The sequence below is a fragment of the Rhinoderma darwinii genome, chromosome 7, assembly GCF_050947455.1.
Source record: "Rhinoderma darwinii isolate aRhiDar2 chromosome 7, aRhiDar2.hap1, whole genome shotgun sequence".
In the NCBI taxonomy this organism is placed as follows: domain Eukaryota; kingdom Metazoa; phylum Chordata; class Amphibia; order Anura; family Rhinodermatidae; genus Rhinoderma; species Rhinoderma darwinii.
The window spans coordinates 95,371,682-95,395,991 of NC_134693.1; the positions used below are offsets into that span (position 1 = coordinate 95,371,682).

The 24,310-nt window shown below is 43.0% G+C and overlaps 1 protein-coding gene across 5 annotated transcripts in view; it reads right to left on the minus strand.

The window, feature by feature from the left end:
- The window catches only part of ZC3H7B (zinc finger CCCH-type containing 7B), a 231,682-nt gene that overhangs the window by 69,912 nt on the left and 137,460 nt on the right, over window positions 1–24,310 (minus strand). For all 5 annotated transcript variants that reach the window (XM_075833706.1, XM_075833704.1, XM_075833707.1 and 2 more), the window contains exon 18: window positions 8,521–8,639. In XM_075833706.1, the coding sequence (XP_075689821.1) occupies window positions 8,521–8,639 (119 nt within the window). The remainder of the gene's footprint in view (window positions 1–8,520; window positions 8,640–24,310) is intronic.

Sequence of the window (24,310 nt, forward strand, 5' to 3'; positions counted from 1 at the left end):
CGCCGCCTTGGTCGCCTCCAGAAATTCTGCGCATGTAAAGTATTAGTCTGGAGACATCCGGCAGGACGATAATCTCTGAACCATTGAAGGGAACGGCCCCCTTCTCCCAGGCTCTGCGGGCAATCTCTTTTTGTTTGTAGACATGTACTCTACATATAACGTCCCGCGGACGGTTACCATTTCTAGCCCGGGGGCCCGCCAGCCTGTGCACCCTGTCCATCTCAATGGCCATATCATGTGGTCGGTCTAGGAGCTTATTAAAAATATACCTCATTTTGAGCTTGCTCTTTCTGAGCTTGGTGGTTTAAGTGGCTTGTCAACTAAGTGGAGTTCTAAAACCGGATTGTGTTGCTGTACTTCTGTATTGTGTTGCTGTATTTCTGTGTTTGTGAATCTGTTTTGATTGCTAGCAAATAGAAGATAGCAAAAACTCACACAATTTAAAAAAAAAAATAAAAAAAATTGTTAAATTTTTTTTTTCCCTTGCAGATTCGTTCCAGCTGAGCAGCTGACTAGGGGGAAGGGGTTAACTGGACACAGGTGGTATAAATTAGTCAGCAGACCTCATTTTGAGCTTGCTCTTTCTGAGCTTGGTGGTTTAAGTGGCTTGTGAACTAAGTGGAATTCTAAAACCGGAGTTGAAGCCCCAGTAAGTACTCTTCTTTTCTTTTACTTTGACAATTGTTCGCTGTTTTGGTGTAACTTGGATAATGGATAGCAAGATTGGAGGTTTTCTTCAGTGCACAGTTTGCCATATGTATACACGACTGGAGCCGGAGTTCCAGGGTGAATATCTCTGTGGCAGATGTGAGCATGTTGGTCACCTGGAAGCTCGTATTAGAGATCTGGAGGAGCAGAATGCAACACTGAGGAGGATAGACAATCTTGAGCTGAGCTTGCTGCTCACGGAGCATGCAGTTAGTGGGTTAGAACTGGAGGGTGAAGACATGGGTGAGCAGGATCAGGTAAGTAGCTGGGTTAATGTAGTTAGGGGCAGTAGAAAGAGGTCAAAGACAAGGAAGGCCGATCCGGTTTCTGGCATTCCAAGCAAAATTGCCAGGTTGGGTGATGATGCGAGGGTGTCAGGCTCAGAAAAGGCAGCCCTAGTGGATACTGATCTCCCTAACAGCCTGGAGAACAGCCCAGCTAGTAGTCGGCGGGATGGTAATGCAGGTAAGCCAAGACAATTGATAGTTGTAGGGGATTCTATAATCAGGAAGACGGATAGAATAATTTGTCGCCAAGACCGCCTCAACCGAATGGTTTGCTGTTTCCCTGGTGCCAGGGTTCGGCATGTGGTGGAACGGGTGGACAAATTGCAGGGAGGGGCTGGTGATGATCCAGCTGTTGTGGTCCATGTCAGTACCAACGACAGAATAAATGGTAGGTGGAGGAGCCTTAAGAATAATTTTAAAGAACTAGGCTACAAGCTGAAGGGAAGGACCTCCAAGGTTGTATTCTCAGGAATACTGCCTGTGCCATGCGCATCACAGGAAAGACATCGGGAGCTCAGGGAGTTAAATGCATGGCTTAAGTCTTGGTGTAGAGGAGAAGGATTTGGGTTCCTAGAGCACTGGGCTGACTTTTCATTGGGGTACAAACTGTATTCTGCAGATGATTTGCACCTAAATGGAAGGGGGTCCGCTGTGCTGGGGGAGAGAATTCTAGCTGGGGTGGCGGAGTGTTTAAACTAGGGCTGAGGAGGGAGGCCAATGTAGGAAAAAAAGGGGTAGTTAGGTTAGAGAGGGGTCAGACTATATTGGTGGGGGGAGAAACAGATGGTGGGGAGAGGACTAGGCAACAAGATAAGGAGATCCTTTCGTTACAAAACAGCAGTGAAAATAAAAAGGCCCAAATGTCAAATAATCACATTTCTGATAGTGAAAGTGAAACATTTAAAGGCAAGTTAAAGTGTATGTTCACAAATGCCAGAAGTCTAGCAAGCAAAATGGGGGAGCTGGAGGCCTTAATACTGGAAGAAGATATAGATATAGTTGGTGTTGCTGGAACATGGCTGGACTCTTCACATGACTGGGCTGTAAATCTACAGGGTTTTACACTGTTTCGGAAAGACAGGGCAAATAGGAAAGGTGGTGGTGTAGGTCTGTATGTGAGAAGCGATATGAAGGGGAGTGTAAATGAGACATTAGAGGTTGAAGACTGTGAGGAGGTTGAAACCTTGTGGGTGGAATTACAAAGGGAAGTAAACACTGAAAAAATTACTTTTGGTGTAATCTATAGACCCCCCAATATAACTGAAGAGATAGAAGGTCAAATATATAAACAAATGGAGCGGGCTGCACAGGCGGGTACTGTTGTGCTAATGGGAGATTTTAATTATCGGGATATTAATTGGTGTCATGGTTCGTCTTCAACTGCAAAGGGGAGACATTTCCTCAACCTGTTGCAGGAAAATTTTATGTGCCAGTTTGTGGAAGACCCGACTAGAGGTGAAGCTCTGTTGGATCTGGTCATTTCTAATAATGCAGAGCTTGTTGGGAATGTCAATGTTCGTGAAAACCTTGGTAACAGTGATCACAATATAGTTATATTTTACCTATACTGTAAAAAACAAACGCAGGCTGGGAGGGCAAAAACATTTAATTTTAAGAAAGCCAATTTCCCCAGGATGAGGGCGGCAATTCAGGATATAGACTGGGAAGAACGAATGTCAAATAATGGGACAAATGATAAATGGGAGATTTTCAAATCTACTTTGGGTAATTATAGTGCAAAATGTATTCCTACAGGTAACAAGTATAAACGACTAAAATTAAACCCCACATGGCTTACACCTTCTGTGAAAGGGGCAATACATGACAAAAAAAGGGCATTTAAAAAATACAAATCTGAGGGTACATCTGCAGCCTTTGTAAAATATAAAGAGCTTAATAAAATCTGTAAAAATGTAATAAAATCAGCAAAAATACAAAATGAAAGGCAGGTGGCCAAGGATAGTAAAACAAATCCTAAAAAATTCTTCAAGCATATAAATGCAAAAAAACCCAGGTCTGAACATGTAGGACCCTTAGATAGTGGTAATGGGGAGTTGGTCACAGGGGATCAAGAGAAGGCAGAGTTACTAAATGGGTTCTTTAGCTCTGTATATACAACAGAAGAAGGAGTAGCTGATGTAGCCGCTGCCGGTGCTGTTAACATATCAGTTGATATACTGAATTGGATGAATGTAGATATGGTCCAAGCTAAATTAAATTAAATAAATGTACACAAGGCCCCGGGACCAGATGGGTTACACCCTAGAGTTCTTAAAGAGCTTAGTTCAGTTATTTCTGTCCCCCTCTTCATAATATTTAGAGAGTCTCTCATGAGTGTTATAGTGCCAAGGGACTGGCGCAGGGCAAATGTGGTGCCTATTTTCAAAAAGGGCTCTAGGTCTTCGCCGGGTAATTATAGACCAGTAAGCTTAACATCAATTGTGGGGAAAATGTTTGAGGGGCTATTGAGGGACTATATACAAAATTATGTGACAATAAATAGTATTATAAGTGACAGCCAGCATGGTTTTACAAAGGACAGAAGCTGTCAAACCAACCTGATTTGTTTTTATGAAGAGGTAAGCAGAAGCCTAGACAGAGGGGCCGCTGTGCATATAGTGTTTTTGGACTTTGCAAAGGCATTTGACACTGTCCCTCAAAGACATCTAATGGGTAAATTAAGGACTATAGGTTTAGAAAGTATAGTTTGTAATTGGATTGAGAATTGGCTCAAGGACCGTATCCAGAGAGTTGTGGTCAATGATTCCTACTCTGAATGGTCCCCAGTTATAAGTGGTGTACCCCAGGGTTCAGTGCTGGGACCACTATTATTCAACTTATTTATTAATGATATAGAGGATGGGATTAATAGCACTATTTCTATTTTTGCAGATGACACCAAGCTATGCAATATAGTTCAGACTATGGAAGATGTTTGTGAATTGCAGGCAGATTTAAACAAACTAAGTGTTTGGGCGTCCACTTGGCAAATGAAGTTTAATGTAGATAAATGTAAAGTTATGCATCTGGGTACGAAAAACCTGCAAGCATCATATGTCCTAGGGGGAGCTACACTGGGGGAGTCAATTGTTGAGAAGGATCTGGGTGTACTTGTAAATCATAAACTAAATTTCAGCATGCAGTGTCAATCAGCTGCTTCAAAGGTCAGCAAAATATTGTCGTGTATCAAAAGAGGCATGGACTCGCGGTACAGGGATGTAATATTACCACTTTACAAAGCATTAGTGAGGCCTCATCTAGAATATGCAGTCCAGTTCTGGGCTCCAGTTCATAGAAAGGATGCCCTGGAGTTGGAAAAAATACAAAGAAGAGCAACGAAGCTAATAAGGGGCATGGAGAATCTAAGTTATGAGGAAAGATTAAAAGAACTAAACCTATTTAGCCTTGAGAAAAGACGACTAAGGGGGGATATGATTAACTTATATAAATATATGAATGGCGCATACAAAAAATATGGTGAAATCCTGTTCCATGTAAAACCCCCTCAAAAAACAAGGGGGCACTCCCTCCGTCTGGAGAAAAAAAGGTTCAACCTGCAGAGGCGACAAGCCTTCTTTACTGTGAGAACTGTGAATCTATGGAATAGCCTACCGCAGGAGCTGGTCGCAGCAGGGACAGTAGATGGCTTTAAAAAAGGCTTAGATAATTTCCTAGAACAAAAAAATATGAACTGCTATGTGTAGAAATTTTTTACTTCCCCTTTCCCATCCCACTTCCCCTTCCCCTTTCCCATCCCTTGGTTGAACTTGATGGACATGTGTCTTTTTTCAACCGTACAAACTATGTAACTATGTAATATGTATCATAGAGGCCATCCGGGGGTACAGACTCCGGTATGCCTCTCAGCTACAAGTTGTTACGTCTCCCCGTTTTCGACATCATCCAAGTGCAAAGAAAAGTCCCGCAGTTGCGAAGCTTGAGTGGCCAAGGACTGTGAAAGGACAGAGATGTCCAAGAAGGATATGGAGTTCTGGCACTCCAATGTTTCCACCCTCGTGGTCAAAGCACGCACCTCCTGTGAAACAGCGCCAATGGCCTTGTCATGCTTCTCCTCCCGCCGGGAGAGGCGTAGATCCAAATCGGATTTGGCGGGCAACGCCATCACCATTTCCCAGAGTTCCGCCAGAGTCCGTTCCATGGAAAGCGGGGGACCCTGAGAAGGGCCTGACTGGTGTTCCCCTGATCCCGCTGACGGGACGAGTGACCCTCTTAAAATAGCAGGTGTCCTCTGACCCAGCATCCAGTCCTGTGGGGGAGACGGCCGCTGAATGGCAAGAAAAGATGGCGCCGCGACCGCCCTGCCCGGCGGGGCCATGTGATCCACACCCTGCCTGGGTACTGACAGGGGCTGTATAGTGGGAAAGTCCTCTAACAGTACCGGAGGAGCTGACCCTGGGGAGTCTGCAGAGCACGGACCTCTCTCCGCCGATGCCATGTCAGCTCCTGGAACCCGAGATTAGCTGCCGGTCTGTGCCTGACCAGTGAAGGAAGGAGGCGGCGAGTATCCACTAGGCGGCGGAGTCTGGGTGCGGCCTGCAGGAGGAGTGGAAGAGCACCGCGGCGAGGTTCTATCCAGCGTGGACCGAAGGTACCTGCCGATGGATGAGGTGCCAGGAGTGAACGGGAGGTTCTTGCGGCTTCTCCCCTTCGTCATCTTAAGCCGGGGATCGGTAAGTAAGCCCTGTCGGGCGATTTTCTGCTGGGTGAGTCCGGAGCTTCAGCGGAACACGTGGGGTCTCCATGGATGGATCTTTTTTTTTCCAGCACATCCCACAGATGTTCGATCGGAATTGGGATCCGTGGAATTTGTGGGCCAAGTCAACACCTTGGACTATTTGTCATGTTCCTCAAACCATTCCTAAAAACTTTTGCAGTGCGGCAGGGCACATAATCCTGCTGAAAAAGGCTGCTGCCATTAACCCCTTATGACCGTTCCTGAAAAGGACTTCATGACCAGCTACATTTTTCAGTTTTTACCTGTCTGCCTTCATATGAGGTGTTTTATGCGGGAGAAATTTTATTTATTTGTTTTCGCAGTTTGGGGGGTAGAAAAAAAATAATTTTTACGTTGTGAATATAGGAAAAAGCGATAATCTGCATAGTTTTTCTTGTTTATTTTTTATCCCGTTCATGTGTCACACTTAATAACCGTTAGATTAATTATTCAGGTTATTATGGTCGTTTAGATACCTAATATGTTTAGGGTTTTTGTTTTTATTTAATGTAGGGGCAATAAAATATATTTTATGCAAAATAATTGCTTTCTTTGGGGGATTTTTTTTTTTTGTTACGCTTTTTTTTTTATCCCATTAAGGGATAACTTTATTTACATCTTTATTTTTTACTTATAATGTATTCGCATACTCTTGTATGCTAATACATTATACTATCTCACTTTGACACAGGCTGTTAGGGCAGCACATAGTGTGCCCTAACAGCAGGCAAACTGAGCAGACAGCCCTGGGGTACTTTCTGGGTCCACAGGGCTGACTTAAAGAGGCTCTGTCACCAGATTTTGCAACCCCTATCTCCTATTGCAGCAGATCGGCGCTGCAATGGAGATAAGAGTAACGGTTTTTATTTTAAAAAACGAGCATTTTTGGCCAAGTTATGACCGTTTTTATATTTATGTAAATGAGGCTTTCTAAAGTACAACTGGGCGTGTTTAAAGTAAAAGTACAACTTGGCGTGTATTGTGTTCATTACATCGGGGCGTTTTTACTTCTTTTACTAGCTGGGCGTTGTGTATAGAAGTATCATGCACTTCTCTTCACAACGCCCAGCTTCTGGCAGTGCAAAGACACAGCGTGTTCTCGAGAGATCACGCTGTGACGTCACTCACTTCCTGCCCCAGGTCCTGCATCGTGTCGGACCAGCGAGGACACATCGGCACCAGAGGCTACAGTTGATTCTGCAGCAGCATCAGCGTTTGCAGGTAAGTAGCTACATAACATAAATATAAAAACGGTCATAACTTGGCCAAAAAAGCTCGTTTTTAAAAAAAAAAAAAAACTTTACTCTTATCTCCATTGCAGCGCCGATCTGCTGCAATAGGAGATAGGGGTTGCAAAATCTGGTGACAGAGCCTCTTTAAGAGAGATTCCCCGATCTTTGATTACATCACCGGGTCTCCGGTGATGCGATCAAAGAGGACAGTTCCCTTTGATCACGCCGCGGTCGCGGACCGCGGCGATCAAACAGTTAAACAGCTGGGGTCCGATTGTTTTACGACCCCGGCTGTATTCAGCAGGCTGCTCTAAGACCAGGAGCTGTACATTACAGCTCCTACTTAGAGGATGAGCTCACAGGAGCGCTCATCAGCCTCTTCTACAGCGATGCCAAAAGATGTCGTGTAGACTAAGCACCTGCACCGCCTGCCGTCAAAAGACGGTGGGTGGTCATTATGGAATACCGTTACCATGAAGGGGTGTACTAGGTCTGCAACAATGTTTAAGCAGGTGGTACGTGTCAAAGTAACATCCACATGAATGTAGGATCCAAGGTTTCCTAGCACATTGCCCAGAACATCACACTGCCTCCGCCGGCTTGCATTTCTTCCTTCCTTGCATCCTGGTGTCATCTCTTCCCCGGGTAAGCAACTTACAAGCACCAGGCAAACTACATGATGTAAACGAAACGGCGATTCATCAGGCCAGGCCACCTTCTTCTAATACTCCATGGTTGTTCGAATGCTCACGTGCCTACTATATTTCGACTGTGAACAGAAGTCGGAATGAGGACTATGACTGACTACAATGCCCCAATCGCAGCAAGCTGCAATACACTATTATAGCTAGTGTTAAAGGTTTCAGCAATTTGTGAAAAAATAGCTCTTCCATAGGATTAGAACAGACATGATAGACTGCGCTCCCCACACACATCAGTGAGCCATGGGCGCACATGACCCAGTCGCCGATGGATCACTTTTGGTAGGTACTAAATACTGAATACCGGGACTACTTTAGCCATTACAATTTGGCATTTATGAAAGTCCAACAGATCCTTACGCTTACCCATTTTTCCTGCTTCCAACACATCATCTTCACGAATGGACTGATCATTTGATGCCTAAAATATACCCCGCTTGACCGGCACCATTGTAACTAGATAATCAATGTTATTAATTTCACCTGTCAGTGTTTTTAATGGCATGGCTTAATAAAGAGAATCTGCATAGAATTGTGCTTCAGCTTCCTGTTCAGGGTGCTGATCAAAAAAGTGTGTGATGTATGCCAATTATGGCACCTCAAGGACTCATTGGCTGAAAGGCACTACATGGTCGTGGCTACGACTATTGGCATACTGTACATGCTTTTAACAGCACTCCGAATGGGAGTTTGGTGAACCATTAAGAGAGTGCAATTGCATCTGCTAAAGCACAATGCTATGAGCATCTTATAGAGTCACTTTAATGACTGGTTAAATAAATGTTACACAATTTACCAATGATGTAACAGTCTCCAAAGAGGTTTTACATGAATTACAATAAATATTCATTTAGTACCTGTGCCTTGCTTTGGCAGTGCAGTACTTCCCATCACGATCAGCTTCAATCTCTCGACCATTACGCAAGCACTGCCCGCAGACAAACTTCATTTTCATATCCAGCGGTTTGGGTGGAGGCTGCAAAGGAGAGAAGCTATTTAAAGTGCAGGAACACAATAAAACAACATGGCGCCAACAGAAAGCCTATTCCTGTGAATACTTGCAAAAAAAAAAAAAAAACTAATAAAAATTTTTTCTGATGGTTTTTTTTTTTTTAACTGTAACATTGTGCCCATTGAAAAGTGAAATAATTTGTCGAGACAGCAGAAAAGTTGTGTTAATTACGAGAGAGAAAAAAGTGCTGATGTGGCTGCATGGACTAAGCCTGGCCCTAGACATGAGATTTAAGAAGTCTTCAGCCACTCGACCAAAACAAAACCAAACCCACATTATGGAGTCTCTCTGCATCGAAACTTGAAAATGGTGCAAAATGGCTCACACCGTGTTTTTATTTATGTTTTGCATATATGGCATAAAATGCTCTAGGTGTATGGCACCTAGAAGCAAAAAAAGAAGAAGAGGTATGTGCTGTGAGTAAGTCCCACAGAAACTTTACCGAAGTGTCGGGAGTGTGAATAGATACCGCATCCTGGCTGGAGGAAATGTCTACTCACTCTCAAGACACTTCAGTAAAGTTAATGTGGGTGTATGTGACAGCACAGAGTGACCTCGCGAGATCACGCTGTGCTGTGATTACAGATGGACATTAATGGAGAGAAGTGTATGACGCTGATTGGTCAGTGTCATACACTTCTCTTTACAACGCCCACTTGGTCAAAAGTTAAAAAACGCCCAGTTGGGCATTAAGAAACTAATTAGCATAAATTTAAAATTGTTCATAACTTGCTCAAAAATGATCGTTTTTCAAAATAAAAACCACTGTTATCTACATTACAGCGCCGATCAGATTATGTAGGAGATAGAGCATTTATAATCTGGTGACAGAGCATCTTTAACTTGATTCTGATAACTTGCTGCAGCGTGATATCAAACAAAAGCCATTGAAAAAGTCAAGATAAGAGATCTAGCCATTGTTTATTTAATGCGTTAAAAGTCAAGGTAAAGACGGCTACATCTGTATACGGGGCCCATTATAATCTATGGATATGTCGGGGTATACGTTGAGAGCATTTCCGAACGTATTCCCAGAAGGAAGGGAAAAACATGTAGGCTGATTTCTTCCAGAAACCGCGGCATGTCTATCCATATGTTTTGTCTGGTATTGCAGCATAGTTCTCTTGAAGTGAATGGGGGAGAGCTGCAGTACCACACATAACCTGTGGACAAATGTGTCTCCGTTTCTGGAGGAGAGATGCCATGTTATTCTAATCCTGGACAACCCCTTTTCTGACAATTTTTATCTTATATCTATGCCCATCTTAAAACAGTTACGGGGTTAAATCTCTTCATGCACCATAGAGGACAAGAAGTACAAGTGACAAAAAAAAAAAAAAAATCATGTCATCAATACACCTGGCTAAAAGCATAAAAAATAAGCAGAATTATCTAAGTAAATTCCCTAATTTATATTTTTATTGGAATTGTATCCTCACCTTAACACAAATCTAATGGCTTCCCTGTAGATCAGTAAAGCCTATGTTCAGAACATAGGCATGGCAGGGGGGGGGGGGGGGCATTGAATGGGTGCTGTCTTTTGTTTGCACTTCTTATTACAGAAGCAGTACTAAGAAATGCTCCCAGGACCTTCTGTTCAAAACCTTGTCGTCGTACTTTTAAATCCATTGCCACAAAGTGGTTTTAAAATTATTGCCGTGACAAAAACTGGGGAGTTGTGATAAATTCGATTGCGGATGTGATTTATACAGAAAGACAAAGTGAGCGTATCTAATTCACTATATACAGTAGATTCTTTGTACGGTCTGCTTTTGTACCACAAAGGCACATGAATGAGATATTTGAGCACATATGAGTCAAATTCATTAAAGTTGACTTGTAAGGTCATGGAATATTTGTACTTCGGCACCCCTTATTCAAGAATGTTCTGAGACCTGTTTCTTAGTGGCCATGCCAAGCGATCTAATCTGGGTGTAAAGGAAACTCAAAGTCCTGAGGGCAGAAGTCTGAGAATCCACCATGTACCTTCACACCTCATAGGAGTTATGCTTTTCACATTTTGTAATAAGCACTTTACCTGTAAAGCGTAACACATAAATATGTTCCAGGGGCGCGGCCTTCAAGTAAAATCATATCGGTCTATAAAAGTCAAGGGTGAGGTGTGCTCAGAACTCCACACTTTAAAGGGAACCTGTCACTAGATTTTAGGGGACTGAACTACCAGCATGTCAGTATATTTCCTGGGGTTTAGCTTCCTAAATATGCCGCTCTTTAAACTGTCATTTTTAGCATTGTGTCAAAAAGTAGCTACAATACAGCGTGCGCCGTACGTAAATTACCTGAGAGGAGTACAGGTGTACAGACCTCAGCTTTCTGGTTTAGGGCTCTAAAATCTAGTGACAGGTTCCCTTTTAAACATATGATGGCAATAGTCTTCTTATGTGGAGAACTCAAAAACCTGCAGTAAACTCTTGTGAATTTAGTGCCCATCCACACCAGCAGTTCAGTGAAGTTTATCAGCTGTAGGTTTTACCGCATTGGCTAGATGTTCGATTTATGTTAGGCCAGGCTTCCCAGTAGTTTATGGTAGAAGAGAACTAGCCACCAATTTCTCATTAGTACAGGAGTTACCCACACACGTGTACACCACCAACACATGAATCATTGGTAAATGGGAATGGAAATAGTAGGGAAAAGGGCGTGGTCGAAGTACGAATTATTGAAATAATAAAAAAAATCCTCACTAACAACTACTTCCTATTTGATGGACGCTTTTACTTGCAGGTACGTGGCATGGTAATGGGGGCAGTGGTAGAAACAACCTTTTGCACATCTATGGAGAAATAGGTTACGAAGATCAATATTTGGCGTCGCTACATTGATATTTTCTTAATCTCGAGGGGCTCCCCCATAGAAGTGGAAGAGTTTATAGGAATTTTGAACATCAATGACCCTAATCTCAAGTTAACACTACTTTATCATAGTGAAAAAATTATTACAAAAAGTTCGCTCACCGCGTTGCCACTGCGTTAATTCGTACAGTTTGATTTATTCCACGTCCAAATGCTGCAGGTGCTCCAAAATACCCCCAAAGAAATCCTGTGTTGACAGCAGGCATACAAGGCAATTGGAGTGGACAATGACAAGGTGTATCCAGCACTCGATATAAAAAATTATGGTTTATTCGCTCATTTTAAAACATGAAGATTAAAACAAAAATCCCGGGACCACGCTTACGCGTTTCAGACTGCTAGGGTCCTTAGTCATAGCTTGGTGTTCCACTTGTGAGTTCAGATATTTATACTTTATATCCTAGGTCACATCCTGTGGGTAGGGTATAAACATTAACCATTTAGCAAATAGTTTGAGTTATTTACGTAACACCGATCTATTCATCCAGAAACATTATTATGTTCTTTATACAAAGACTCAATAAGTCAACAACTTGAATCCAAACAACCAATGTATCTGGAGCGGCTAAACATTTCATAGAATTTCACCAACACAATACCAGTACATTAAAAGTTTGTGGTTGGGAGAGAGTATATCATCCCAAAAGAGGCCGAGATTAGAGAAAGCTGCTTTTTTAAATAGGGAAGCTTTGTGGATCTTAAAATTGGATACCCGTTTCCCACAAGGAATGAACTATAGAAATGATCTCATGTACATTTATTAATCACAACCAATTATTTTATACTTACCCAAATTATTAAAGTATAACATTTCAAATACAGATGCAAACAGGAACAGATTATATAGAGAGTCTACAGATATTGTACATAGACAAACATACATTTGTATTATTATTTCTCATTTACAAAAAAAAACTTTCCTAATAAAAAGGTAGAGATATAGGGCTTTCATTCCCCCAAGATTACGTCACTGTGTTAACACACCTGAGAATTCTGTAGAATCAATTGATATAGGTCTTTTATAATTATGTCTAAATCATTTAGAATATCTTTATGAATTATGTTTAAATATCTGTTATGCATGTCGGACTTATTGAGTCTTTGTATAAAGAACACAATAATGTTCCTGGATGAATATATATCAGTGTTACGTAAATAACTCAAACTATTTGTTAAATGGTTAATGTTTAAACCCTACCCACAGGATGTCACCTGACCTAGGATATAAGGTATAAATATGTGAACTCACAAGTGGAACACCAAGCTATGACTAAGGACCCTAGCGGTCTAAAACGTGTAAGTGTGGTCACGGATTTTTATCTTAATCTTCATGTTTTAAAATGACCGAATAAACCATAATTTTTTATATCGAGTGCTGGATGAACCTCTCCTTGTCCACTCCAATTGACTACTTTATCATCATGATTCCATTCCATTTTTAGACGTGAGAATTCACACAAATAAAAAGGGGTGAAATACAAACGGACCTTTACAGGAAGGAGACTGCAACTAATAGTCTTCTAGATGCTAAACTTGCGCACTCTAAGAATACCATCAAAGGAATCCCGAAAGGTGAATTCTTAGGTCTCCGATGCAACTGCTCGACTTTTAATATGTTTAAGTCTATATCAGTAGAACCAAGATCAACGCTGGTGGCGAGGAATTATTAGAAGAGAAATATTAAGAAAGCTTATAGTGCGGCCCTTAGGACAGACTGTGAGGACCTCTTAATCCCAAAAGCAGAAAAAAACGTGATGGGCCTGATCAATTAAGGCTCTTAATAAACACTGGAACATTCTACCCACTGATCCAGATCTAAAGAACAACCTAGGAAGAAGAGTGTCCTCATGTTAATGGAAAGAGGAAATCATCTCAAATATACTAATCCGTAGTCACTTCGCACATACCAATGTGAGTATTAGGACACCCAATCCAGGCTTTTAACCTTGCAAAATGTGCAAAGCATTCAGGGGTCTAGTCGAGAAAAAGAGAAGTTGAGGATGCCGATGGCACGATACATCGGATCCCAGATCACAGATGTTTAACGACTGGCGTAATCTATTGTTTCGAATGCCCTTGTGGGCTGAAATACATAGGTAAGACAATTAGGGAACTATGAACTCTGATAAGTGAGCACATTGGTTCAATTATAAATTCGGATAAAAATCAAAAGGAACAACAATCCAAAAGCAAACCATTCTGTCCTACTCCAACAGCCAGACACTACAAGGCAAAAAATAACCTGGATTTGAGGGGATGGACCATATGTCAGGTCTGGCTGTGCATTACCTGGGACAATTTAGATCTTGCTCTCCTCAAAAGGGAAAGTAAATGGATTTTCAAAATTAACTCTGTTAACCCTAATGGTCTTAATGAAAATGTTCATTTTGGATGCTCTCTCTAGTTTGACTTATCCCTGTTTAAATCATCTCCTGGTCCTAAATACAGTTTAGTTGTATGGTAAAATTAGGCCTTAAAACTCTTAACACCAAAAACTAAAAAGTAGAAATAAATAAAAATATTCTTCCTCCAAAAGTGCGGATAATTATTTTGTTTATATATATATATATATATATATATATATATATAATATTCACAATATAAGGAATTTCTTCCCCTGCCGTAATATGATAATTCCAATAATAATAACTAAAAGAATGATAATTCCCTGATTATATATAAGCAAATAAAGGAATCAAAAATCGACCTTTATTTAATTTGGATACTATGCTATGTGTCAAAATTTACAAGAAAGTAACCTACAAATTGAAGTTCCCATTAATTTATGATGCTAGGCCGTGATTGGGCCAAAGAGCGGTCAATCAGCTCTAGAACTATTTATTGGCCATGGTAATGGCAGTGCCCACCCCTGGAAGAAGCCCGATTTTTGACGAAACGCGCGTCGTGTGCTTTTTTAGTTCAACAATAATCCCAATAATTCAGCTATTGAAGGCAGGGGCACAATATACTATCTCTCAATTCAATTTAGGTTCAGTTCTGCCACCACATACACAGCACGAACAGGAACCTGCTAGCGCTACATCCTGACATTCTGCACAGTGTCCGGATGTAAGTGTATCAGTGTGAGGTCATCATCAGCACAGAGCGGAGTCGCGCTTCGAACCGCAGTAGCAAACACATCGCTTATACAGAGCAGTGTGTGTTTGCAGAATATGTAATTACATCGGTGCTGGCAAGGCGGCGTAACTCATTGTTTGATTCGCTCCATGTGGACACTGTGATAAACGGCTTTATAACAACAATAAGCCGTGATCTATTTGCCCATGCTGCCTGGGTCAGACGGACGTTGGCGGTCTGTACCGCTGCCCTACTGTAGCCCCCAATTTGGCACTGTGGGGCGCCGATATAGACATCCACGTCTGCTGCTTTAGTACATTCGATAACTTCATTCCTACATTACTGATGGTGCTTTAGAATTGAAATTATATATAAACTCTGCATCCAATGTCGGCCTGTCACTTCTGGCACATCAATTGAGTGCCAAAGTAATACGGCTGGCTGATTCTTGTCCAGTCTGGAGGTGTGAGAGTGGGGATCACTTCCAGTTGTACCATAGGGATTTTTTTTAAATTACTTATATTAACATAAATTATTAAGCTTATTTTTTTATTATTATTTCAATAATTCATATTTCGAGAGAGCACACTTTTCCCTACTATTCCCTTTCCCATTTACCAATGATTCCCAGTAGTTTAACACTATATCCTGAATTGCAGCCATCATCCAGGGATAGACTGGGAACAACGGGTATCAAATAATGGGACAAACGATAAATGGGAGATTTTAAAATCTACTTTGGGTAATTATAGTGCGAAATTTATTCCTATAGGTAACAAGTATAAATGACTCAAATTAAACCACACATCTTACACCTTCTGTAAAAAGGGCAATATATGACAAAAAAAGGGCATTTGAAAAACACAAATCTGAGTGTACAGCTGTAGCCTTTGAAATTATAAAGAGCTTAATAAAATTTGTAAAAAGGTAATAAAATCTGCAAAAATACAAAATGAAAGTAAGGTGGCCAATCATTGTAAAACAAATCCCCAAAAATTCTTCAAGTATGTAAACGGAAAAAAGCCAAGGTCTGAACATGTCGGACCCCTAAATAGTGGTAATGGGGAGTTGGTCACAGGGGATCAAGAGAAGGCAGAGTTACTAAATGGGTACATTAGCTTTGTATATACAACAGAAGAGCAGCTGATGTAGCCGATGCCAGTGCTGTTAATATGTCAGCTGATACACTGAATTGGATGAATGTAGATATGGTCCAAGCCAAGTTAAATAAAATAAAATGTACACAATGCCCCGGGACCAGATGGGTTACACCCTAGAGTTCTTAAAGAGTTTAGTTCAGTTATTTCTGTGCCCCTCCTTATAATATTTAGAGATTCTCTAGTGACTGGTATTGTGCCAAGGTACTGGCGAATGGCAAATGTGGTGCCTATTTTCAAAAAGGGTTCTAGGTCTTCCCCGGGCAATTATAGACCAGTAAGCTTAACATCCATCGTGGGGAAAAGGTTTGAGGGGCTATTGAGGGACTACATACAGGATTATGTGACAAAAAATAGTAAAACCATGCTGGCTGTCACTTGTAATACTAAGGACAGAAGTTGTCAGACCAACCTGATTTGTTTTTATGAAGAGGTGAGCAGAAGCTTAGACAGAGGGGCCGCTGTGGATATAGTATTTTTGGACTTTGCAAAGGCATTTGTCACTGTCCCTCAAAGATGTCTAATTGATAAATTATGTACTATAGGTTTAGAAAGTATAGTTTGTAATTGGATTGAGAATTGGCTCAAGGACCATATCCAGAGAGTTGTGGTCAATGATTCCTACTCTGAATGGTCCCCGGTTATAAGTGGTGTACCCCAGGGTTCAGTGCTGGGGCCACTATTATTCAATTTATTTATTAATGATATAGAGGATGGGATTAATAGCACTATTTCTATTTGTGCAGATGACACCAAGCTATGTAGTATTGTTCAGTCTATGGAAGATGTTTGTAAATTGCAAGCTGATTTTAACACACAGTGATTTGGCTTCCACTTGGCAAATGAAGTTTAATGAAGATAAATGTAAAGTTATGAAACTGGGTACCAAACAATCTGCATGCATCATATGTCCTAGGGGGAGCTATACTAGTGGAGTCACTTGTTGAGAAGGATCTGGGTGTACTTGTAGATCATAAAACGAAATAACAGTATGCAATCAATCAGCTGTTTCAAAGGCCAGCAAGATATTGTTGTGTATTAAAAAAAGGCATGGACTCGCGGGACAGGGATATAATATCACCACTTTACAAAGCATTAGTGAAGCCTCATGTAGAATATGCAGTTCAGTTCTGGGCTCCAGTTCATAGAAAGGATGCCCTGGAGTTGGAAAAAATACAAAGAAGAGCAACGAAGCTAATAGGGGGCATGGAGGTTCTAAGTTATGAAGAAAGATTAAAGGAATTAAATCTATTTAGCCTTGAAAAAAAGACGACCAAGGGGGGACATGATTAATGTATATAAATATATGCATGGCACATACAAAAATTATGGTGAAATCCTGTTCCATGTAAAACCCCCTCAAAAAACAAGGGAGCACTCCCTCCGTCTGGAGAAAAAAAAAAAAAGATTCAATTTGCAGAGGCGACAAGCCTGCTTTACTGTGAATCTATGGAATAGTCTACCGGAGGAGCTGGTAACAGCAGGGACAGTAGATGGCTTTAAAAAAGGCTTAGATAATTTCCTAGAATGAAAAAATATTAGTTCCTATGTGTAGAAATTTTTCCCTTTCCTTTTCCCGTCCCTTGGTTGAACTTGACGGACATGTGTCTTTTTTCAACCGTACTAACTATGTAACTATCATATCTAAGGGTATGTTCACACGGCTTATTTTCGTGGCATAAACGGACGAAAAATCGGAAGCAGAACGCCTCCAAATATCTGTCCATTGATTTCAATGGGAAGCACCGCGTTCTGTTCCGACGGGGCGTTTTTTGCGCTGCCGCGGAAAAAACGCCTATGAAAAAGAAGTGCATGTCACTTCTTGAGCTTATTGACCCTGTAGAAAAACCACGCCAAAAACGGCCACAAAAACGCCACGAAAAACGCACGTTGCTAAAAAAAAAAAAAAAACTTCTGAAAATCAGGAGTTGTTTCTTCACCCATCATTTACACAAAAAAAAAAAAAAAAAGCAATCCAGTTATTGCATGTGATTTTGCACTACTAGATCACATTACAAGATACCACATGCAATTTATTTCTGTGCAGGGGTGGGCCCGGTAGTCAATGAATACAGCAGGATCACTGGTCTGTTCTCATTCCCCAGTTGAGTAGCGCAGTTTATTTTTTGTTAAAGAAAAAAAGGTAAACATTTTTTTAATATAGCCAAGAGTCTTCACAGCCGAGGACACGTATCAAATGATGTGTTCCGATACGGACAGCGCAAGTGAAGGTGAAGCACAGTGCGTGCTTTCATCTTCGTCTGTGTCCAGTTACTCGGAGTCTGAACCCCCCAGTCAGCGCAGAAAAGTCGTAGGTCCTGCTCTGCCTGAGCCTGAACATGGGAAGCTGCGGACAATTATATCCCCCAGGTGCCTGAATTTACAGCCCCCTCAGGCATTCAAATTGACACTACGGGTTTCAGCCCCATTGAGTTTATTCAAGTTTTTTTTTCGGACGCCATTTTAGATTTAATGGTCCAGCAGACCAACATCTATGCAGAACAATTTATCGCCCAGAACCCGACTCTTTTTATGGGAGAGGCCAAAATAGGACAGCCAAAACGCAGTGGAATTGCGGAAGTTTGGGGGCTTATTTTTTAAGTTATGATCTCATAAAAAAGCCCAGTATTAGAGACTACTGGTCCCCTGATATATTATATAACACCCCCCTTTACCGCACAGTAATGACAAGGATGCGATTCGAAGCCATCCTAAAGTTCCTGCATTACAATGACATAGTTATACGCCCCAACAAAATATTTCGGTAGATAAATCATTAGTGAGCTTCAAGGGTAGACTGCACTTTAGGCAGTATCTACCCAATAAAAGAGCCCGGTACGGCATAAAACTGTACAAACTATGTGAAAGTGCCACCGGTTAAACCCACTCTTTTAGGGTTTATGAGGGGAAAGACTCCCATATAGATCCCCCAGAATGCACCCCCTTCCTAGGAATTAGTGGAAAGATCGTATGGGATTTTGTTCATCCTTTGCTCGGCAAAGGATATCATCTTTATCTGGACAACTTTTATAACAGTGTCCCATTGCTAAAAGTTCTCTCGTCCAGATCCACGTCGGCGTGTGGAACAATCCGCAAAAATCAGATGAGCCTCCCCAAAACTTTGCTGAGTCAGATACTAAAATTAGGAGAGTAGAGCTGTCTGCAGCGACGATCTGCTGCTCCTGAAGTATAGGGATAAATGGGACGTCCTTATACTTACCAGCATTCACGACAGCCGAGGCAGCCTTGTCCCTGTACGTGGATCTACCACCCAAGTTCCCAAACCATTTTGTGTACAGGAGTACAACAAATATATGGGTGGCGTTGACCTGTCTGACCAGCTCATAAAACCATACAGCGCCATGTGCAAAACCACGGTATGGTATAAAAAGCTGTCTGTGCATCTTACACAGATGGCTTTATACAACACCTTTGTCCTCTGCAGATATGCTGGCAGAGGGATACATTCCTGCAATTTCAAGAAAAAGTTATCAAGGCCCAAATATTTGCTGACCAGGTAGGAGATGGTAGTTCATCTGGTTCTTCCGCCACCAGGATAATTCCCGGCCAGCATTTCCCCACAGAAATCCCCCCACTGAAAAAAAACCAGAAGCCCCCAAAAAAAAATGTTGTGCGCGCCAAGCGAGGCATTCGCAAGGACACCACATACCAATGCAAGACGTGTCCCACAAATCCCGGCCTGTGCATTAAACAATGTTTAAAAATATATCACACCCCCTTGGATTTTTTATTTATTTATTCTTCATTCACCTTTTCTGTCTCCAATATTGGCCATGACAAATTATTTTTTTTACTGACCAGCCCCATTCAAAATTTGATAATTTAAAATTTGTAAAATAACACCTAAAACAAAACTACAAATTCTCACTATACCAAGAACCCGAGGGAGTGTCCTTCTCACCTAGGTTGCAAATCTGGGTGTCACTGCGCGGGGTGTGGACCCACTGGGCCGTACCACGTAGCGGGGAAGCAGCTGGCCAACAAGGTACAAAACAATGTCTATAGTTCAGAACGGGTACCTGAGGCAATGTAGACAGTAGCCGGAGCACGACTTGACTTTTCACAGCAGGTGGCACCGTGGGTGAAGCGGAAGACTCGACATGACTTTCACTTGTAGATACGATAGCACGTGATACAGGGCACAGGCAGCAGCAACGGGTAACACTGAGAACTGGGAAACCATTTGCAAGAAAAACTTAGGTATACAACAACGCTCAGGCAAGGAACCAGTGGGCAGAGCCCCTTCTTATAGTCCAGCAGCCATTTGGGCTGATAATTGATGGGTGACAGCTGGACGCATACTGGGCCTTTAAGGGCGTGCGCTCGCCCTGCGGGAATCAGTCCGAGGAGACGGAAGACAGTGCCGGCGTCTCCCTGGAGGGAGCGGACGCCGTAAAGAGAGATGTCCATGGCCGGGATCGTCAAGGGGTAAGTATGAACGAGGACCCCCGGCCAAAGACGTTACAGTATCCCCCCTCTTACGCCCCCACCTCATGGGACCAGTGTGGGAAAGAAATTTCTTCACGAGGACAGGAGAATCGATGTTCTCCTCTAGCTCCCAAGACCTCTCCTCTGGGCCAAATCCCCTCCAATCCACCAAGTAAAACATCCTGCCTCCTACTTTCATGGTGGCCAGGATCTCCCGCACTTCGAAAGTTCCGGATGAACCGCCAGGAGCCACTGCGGAACTAGGAGTCCTGGAGTAGCGGTTCAGGACCACGGGTTTCAGCAAGGAGACGTGGAAGGAGTTAGGGATCTTGAGGATAGGAGGCAGTCGAAGCTTGTACGACCGGATTGATCTGTAGTAGAATCTCGAAGGGTCCAAGGAACCTGGGAACAAGCTTGCAAGATAGCACCCTCAGGCGGATATTCCTGGAAGACAGCCAGACCTTTGCATGTGGAAGAAACTGGGGAGGTTCTCGTCTTCTAGTGTCTGCCTTTCTCTTCATGCGGTCCACCGCCAGCAGAATAGAAGATAGTGTCTGCTGCCATATCTGCAGAAAGATTCTGAAGGTAGAGTCGGCTGCAGGCACCTGAGACATAGTAGCGCCGGGCAGGGGTATTAGAGGATGTTGGCCGTAGACTATGAAGAACGGACTGGAGGTGGTGGACTCACTGGTATGGTTATTATAAGAGAACTCCGCCCACGGGAGCAGCTGCACCCAGTCATCATGTCGTCTTGAGACAAAGTGCCACAGATAGTTCTCCATAATTTGGTTAATCCTCTCAACTTGTCCATTGGACTGAGGGTGGTAAGCTGAGGAGAAGTCCAACTTTACACCGAGTAGGCCGCAGAGTGCTCTCCAGAACTTTGAGGTGAACTGGACCCCTCGATCCCTCGAACAAAATGAGCTATTTTAGAAAAATGATCCACCACCCAGTGACGATGTCCATAGCAATATGCCGCCAGGGGGCATCGGGCACAGGCAGTGTTTGGAGCAGACCGGCTGGTCTGGAGTGGGCAACTTTGTTTGCTGCACACACTGTACAGGAGGAGACAAAGTCCATGACGTCTTTGGGCAGCGTGGGCCACCAGAACGGACAGGCAATTAGGTCTCGGGTCTTACGGGCACCCGCGTGACCTGACAGCTTGGAACTGCGACCCCAGCGAAGGATTCTTCTTCTGGTCTGCCAGCCGTACAAAAGTCTTTCCCAGAGGAATGTCTCTAACCTGCAGAAGGTTAACAGAGTAGATGCAGGCAGGATCGATAATATTCTGTGGGGACTCCAGTGTGTCCTCTGTGACCCAGACAAGGCATCGGCCCTCACATTCTTGTCGGCAGGTCGGTAGTGGAGTTCGAACCGGAACCGTGCAAAAAGCAATGACCACCTGGCTTGACGAGAATTCAGCCGTTGAGCTGTCTGTAGGTAGGCCAAGTTCTTGTGGTCCGGGAAGACCAGGATAGGATGAGCTGTGCCCTCCAGTAGGTGTCTCCACTCCTGCAGGGCCAGCTTGATGGCCAGTAACTCCCGACCTCCAAATCGAGTAGTTGCGCTCTGCGGGAGAAAACAGCATGGAATAGTAACCACATACCACCGTCTTGCCTTTCGAACTTCTCTGGAATAATAGTGCACCGGCACCAACAGAGGATGCGTCCACCTCTAATGAAAATTGTAAGGATACATCAGGGTGGTGAAGCATAGAGGCTGATGTGAAGGCCTTTTTTAAGATTTCAAATGCGTTTTCTGCCTCTGGAGTCCATACCTTGGCATTCATACCCTTCTTAGTGAGGGTGGAGATGGGGGCTGTCAAAGAAGAGAAGTTGGGAATGAACAGTCTGTAGAAGTTGGCGAATCCCAGGAAGCGTTGTATGGCCCTTAAGCCTTGGGGAAGTGGCCACTCCAGGACAGCCTTGACCTTTTCAGGGTCCATCTTGAGACCCTGATCAGAGATGATATAGCCCAGGAAGGGTAGAGACTTCTCTTGGAACACGCACTTCTCCAACTAGGCGTAAAGATGATTCTCCCTTAATCTAAGCAACACCTGGCGGCCATGGCCCTGATGAGTCACAAGATCTGGGAAAAAAAATAAAAAATCAAGATATCAGAGATACAACACAGACATAGAGGAGATCACGACAAATGTCATTCACAAATTCATGAAATACTGCGGGAGCGTTACACAGGCCGAAGGGCATCACCAAATATTCGTAGTGTCCATCACGTGTGTTAAATGCAGTCTTCCACTCGTCTCCCTGACGGTTCCGGATTAGATTGTAAGCCCCCGCAGGTCAAGCTTTGAAAAAAATTTCGCCCCCTGTATACGATCAAAGAGCTCCGAAATCAACGGCAAAGGGTACCTTTCTTCACCGTGATCTGATTGAGGCCTCGGTAGTCAATGCAGGGTCGAAGGGAGCCATCCTTTTTGACAAAGAAAAACCCGGCTCTGGCCCGGGATGAAGACTTTCGTATGAAGCCCCTCTCCAGATTCTCTTTAATGTAGGCCGACATAGACTGGGTCTCTGGCAAGGAGAGAGTGTATACTCTACTGCCAGGAGGGGACGAATCAGGAACCAATCAGGAAGTCAATAGGACAATCGTATTCTCCATGTGGTGGCAATATCTCTGCCTCCTTTTTGTCGAAGACATCAGCGAACTGAGAGTAACAAGGAGCAACCCTGTCAATGACTGATGCGGAGAAGGCTGGGATGGATGGACAGGACCCAGACAGCGGTCTAGACACTTGGGACCCCACTGGAGAACCTCTCCGGAGTTCCAATCCAGGACTGGGGCGTGAAGACGGAGCCAAGGCAAACCCAGCACCACGTAGTTGACAGCCTTGGATAGGACATACAGGGAGATGAGCTCAGAATGAAGAGCTCCCACTTGGAGTCTCAATGTCTTGGTCACAGACAATACTGGGTCAGGCAAAGGGCAGTCCATCTAACGAGGCAACGATCAATGGTCTCTCCAGCAAAACAGTAGGCAATTGAAGATCCACAAGATCTTGACAGATTAAATTGGCTGCGGAGCCAAAATCCAGGTTGGCAGAGACTGGATGAGGTCTCTCGCCAGCGACGATGGTCACAGGAATACACCGCATTCCAAATTATTATGCAAATGTTATTTTTCGCTGATTTTCCTAAATAGTCTATGCAAATGACAGTCAGTATAATCTTCAAGCCATCAACCGTTGGAGTACAATGCAAATTTTATTGAACAAATCTCCTAACAGATTTTTTTTTTTTAGAAGTAAAAAACTCAAAATGCACTGTTTCAAATTATTATGCACAACAGAGATCAAAACATTATAAAGGTTGTAAAGAGAACTAAAATGGTAATTTGTTGAATTTGCAGCATAAAGAGGTCATATTTACAGAAATCAAAAACTCTTTCAATCAAAAAAAACTTAACAGGCCAAGTTACATGTTAACGTAGGACCCCTTCTTTGAGGTCACCTTCACAATTCTTGCATCCATTGAATTTGTGAGTATTTGGACAGTTTCTGCTTGAATATCTTTGCAGGATGTCAGAATAGCCTCCCAGAGCTTCTGTTTTGATGTGAACTGCCTCCCACCCTCATAGATATTTTACTTGAGGGTGCTCCAAAGGTTCTCAATAGGGTTGAGGTCAGGGGAACATGGGGGCCACACCATGAGTTTCTCTCCTTTTATGCCCATAGCAGCCAATGACACAGAGGTATTCTTTGCAGCATGAGATGGTGCATTGTCATGCATGAAGATAATTTTACTACGGAAGGCACGGTTCTTCTTTTTGTACCACGGAAGAAAGTGGTCAGTCATAAACTCTACGTACTTTGCAGAGGTCATTTTCACACCGTCAGGGACCCTAAAGGGGCCTACAAGCTCTCTCCCCATGATTCCAGCCCAAAACATGACTCCGCCACCTCCCTGCTGACGTCGCAGCCTTGTTGGGACATGGTGGCCATTCACCAACCATCCACCTCGACCATCCAGGGTTGCACGGCACTCATCAGTAAACACAGTTTGAAAATTAGTCTTCAGGTATTTCTGAGCCCACTGCAACCGTTTCTGCTTGTGAGCAT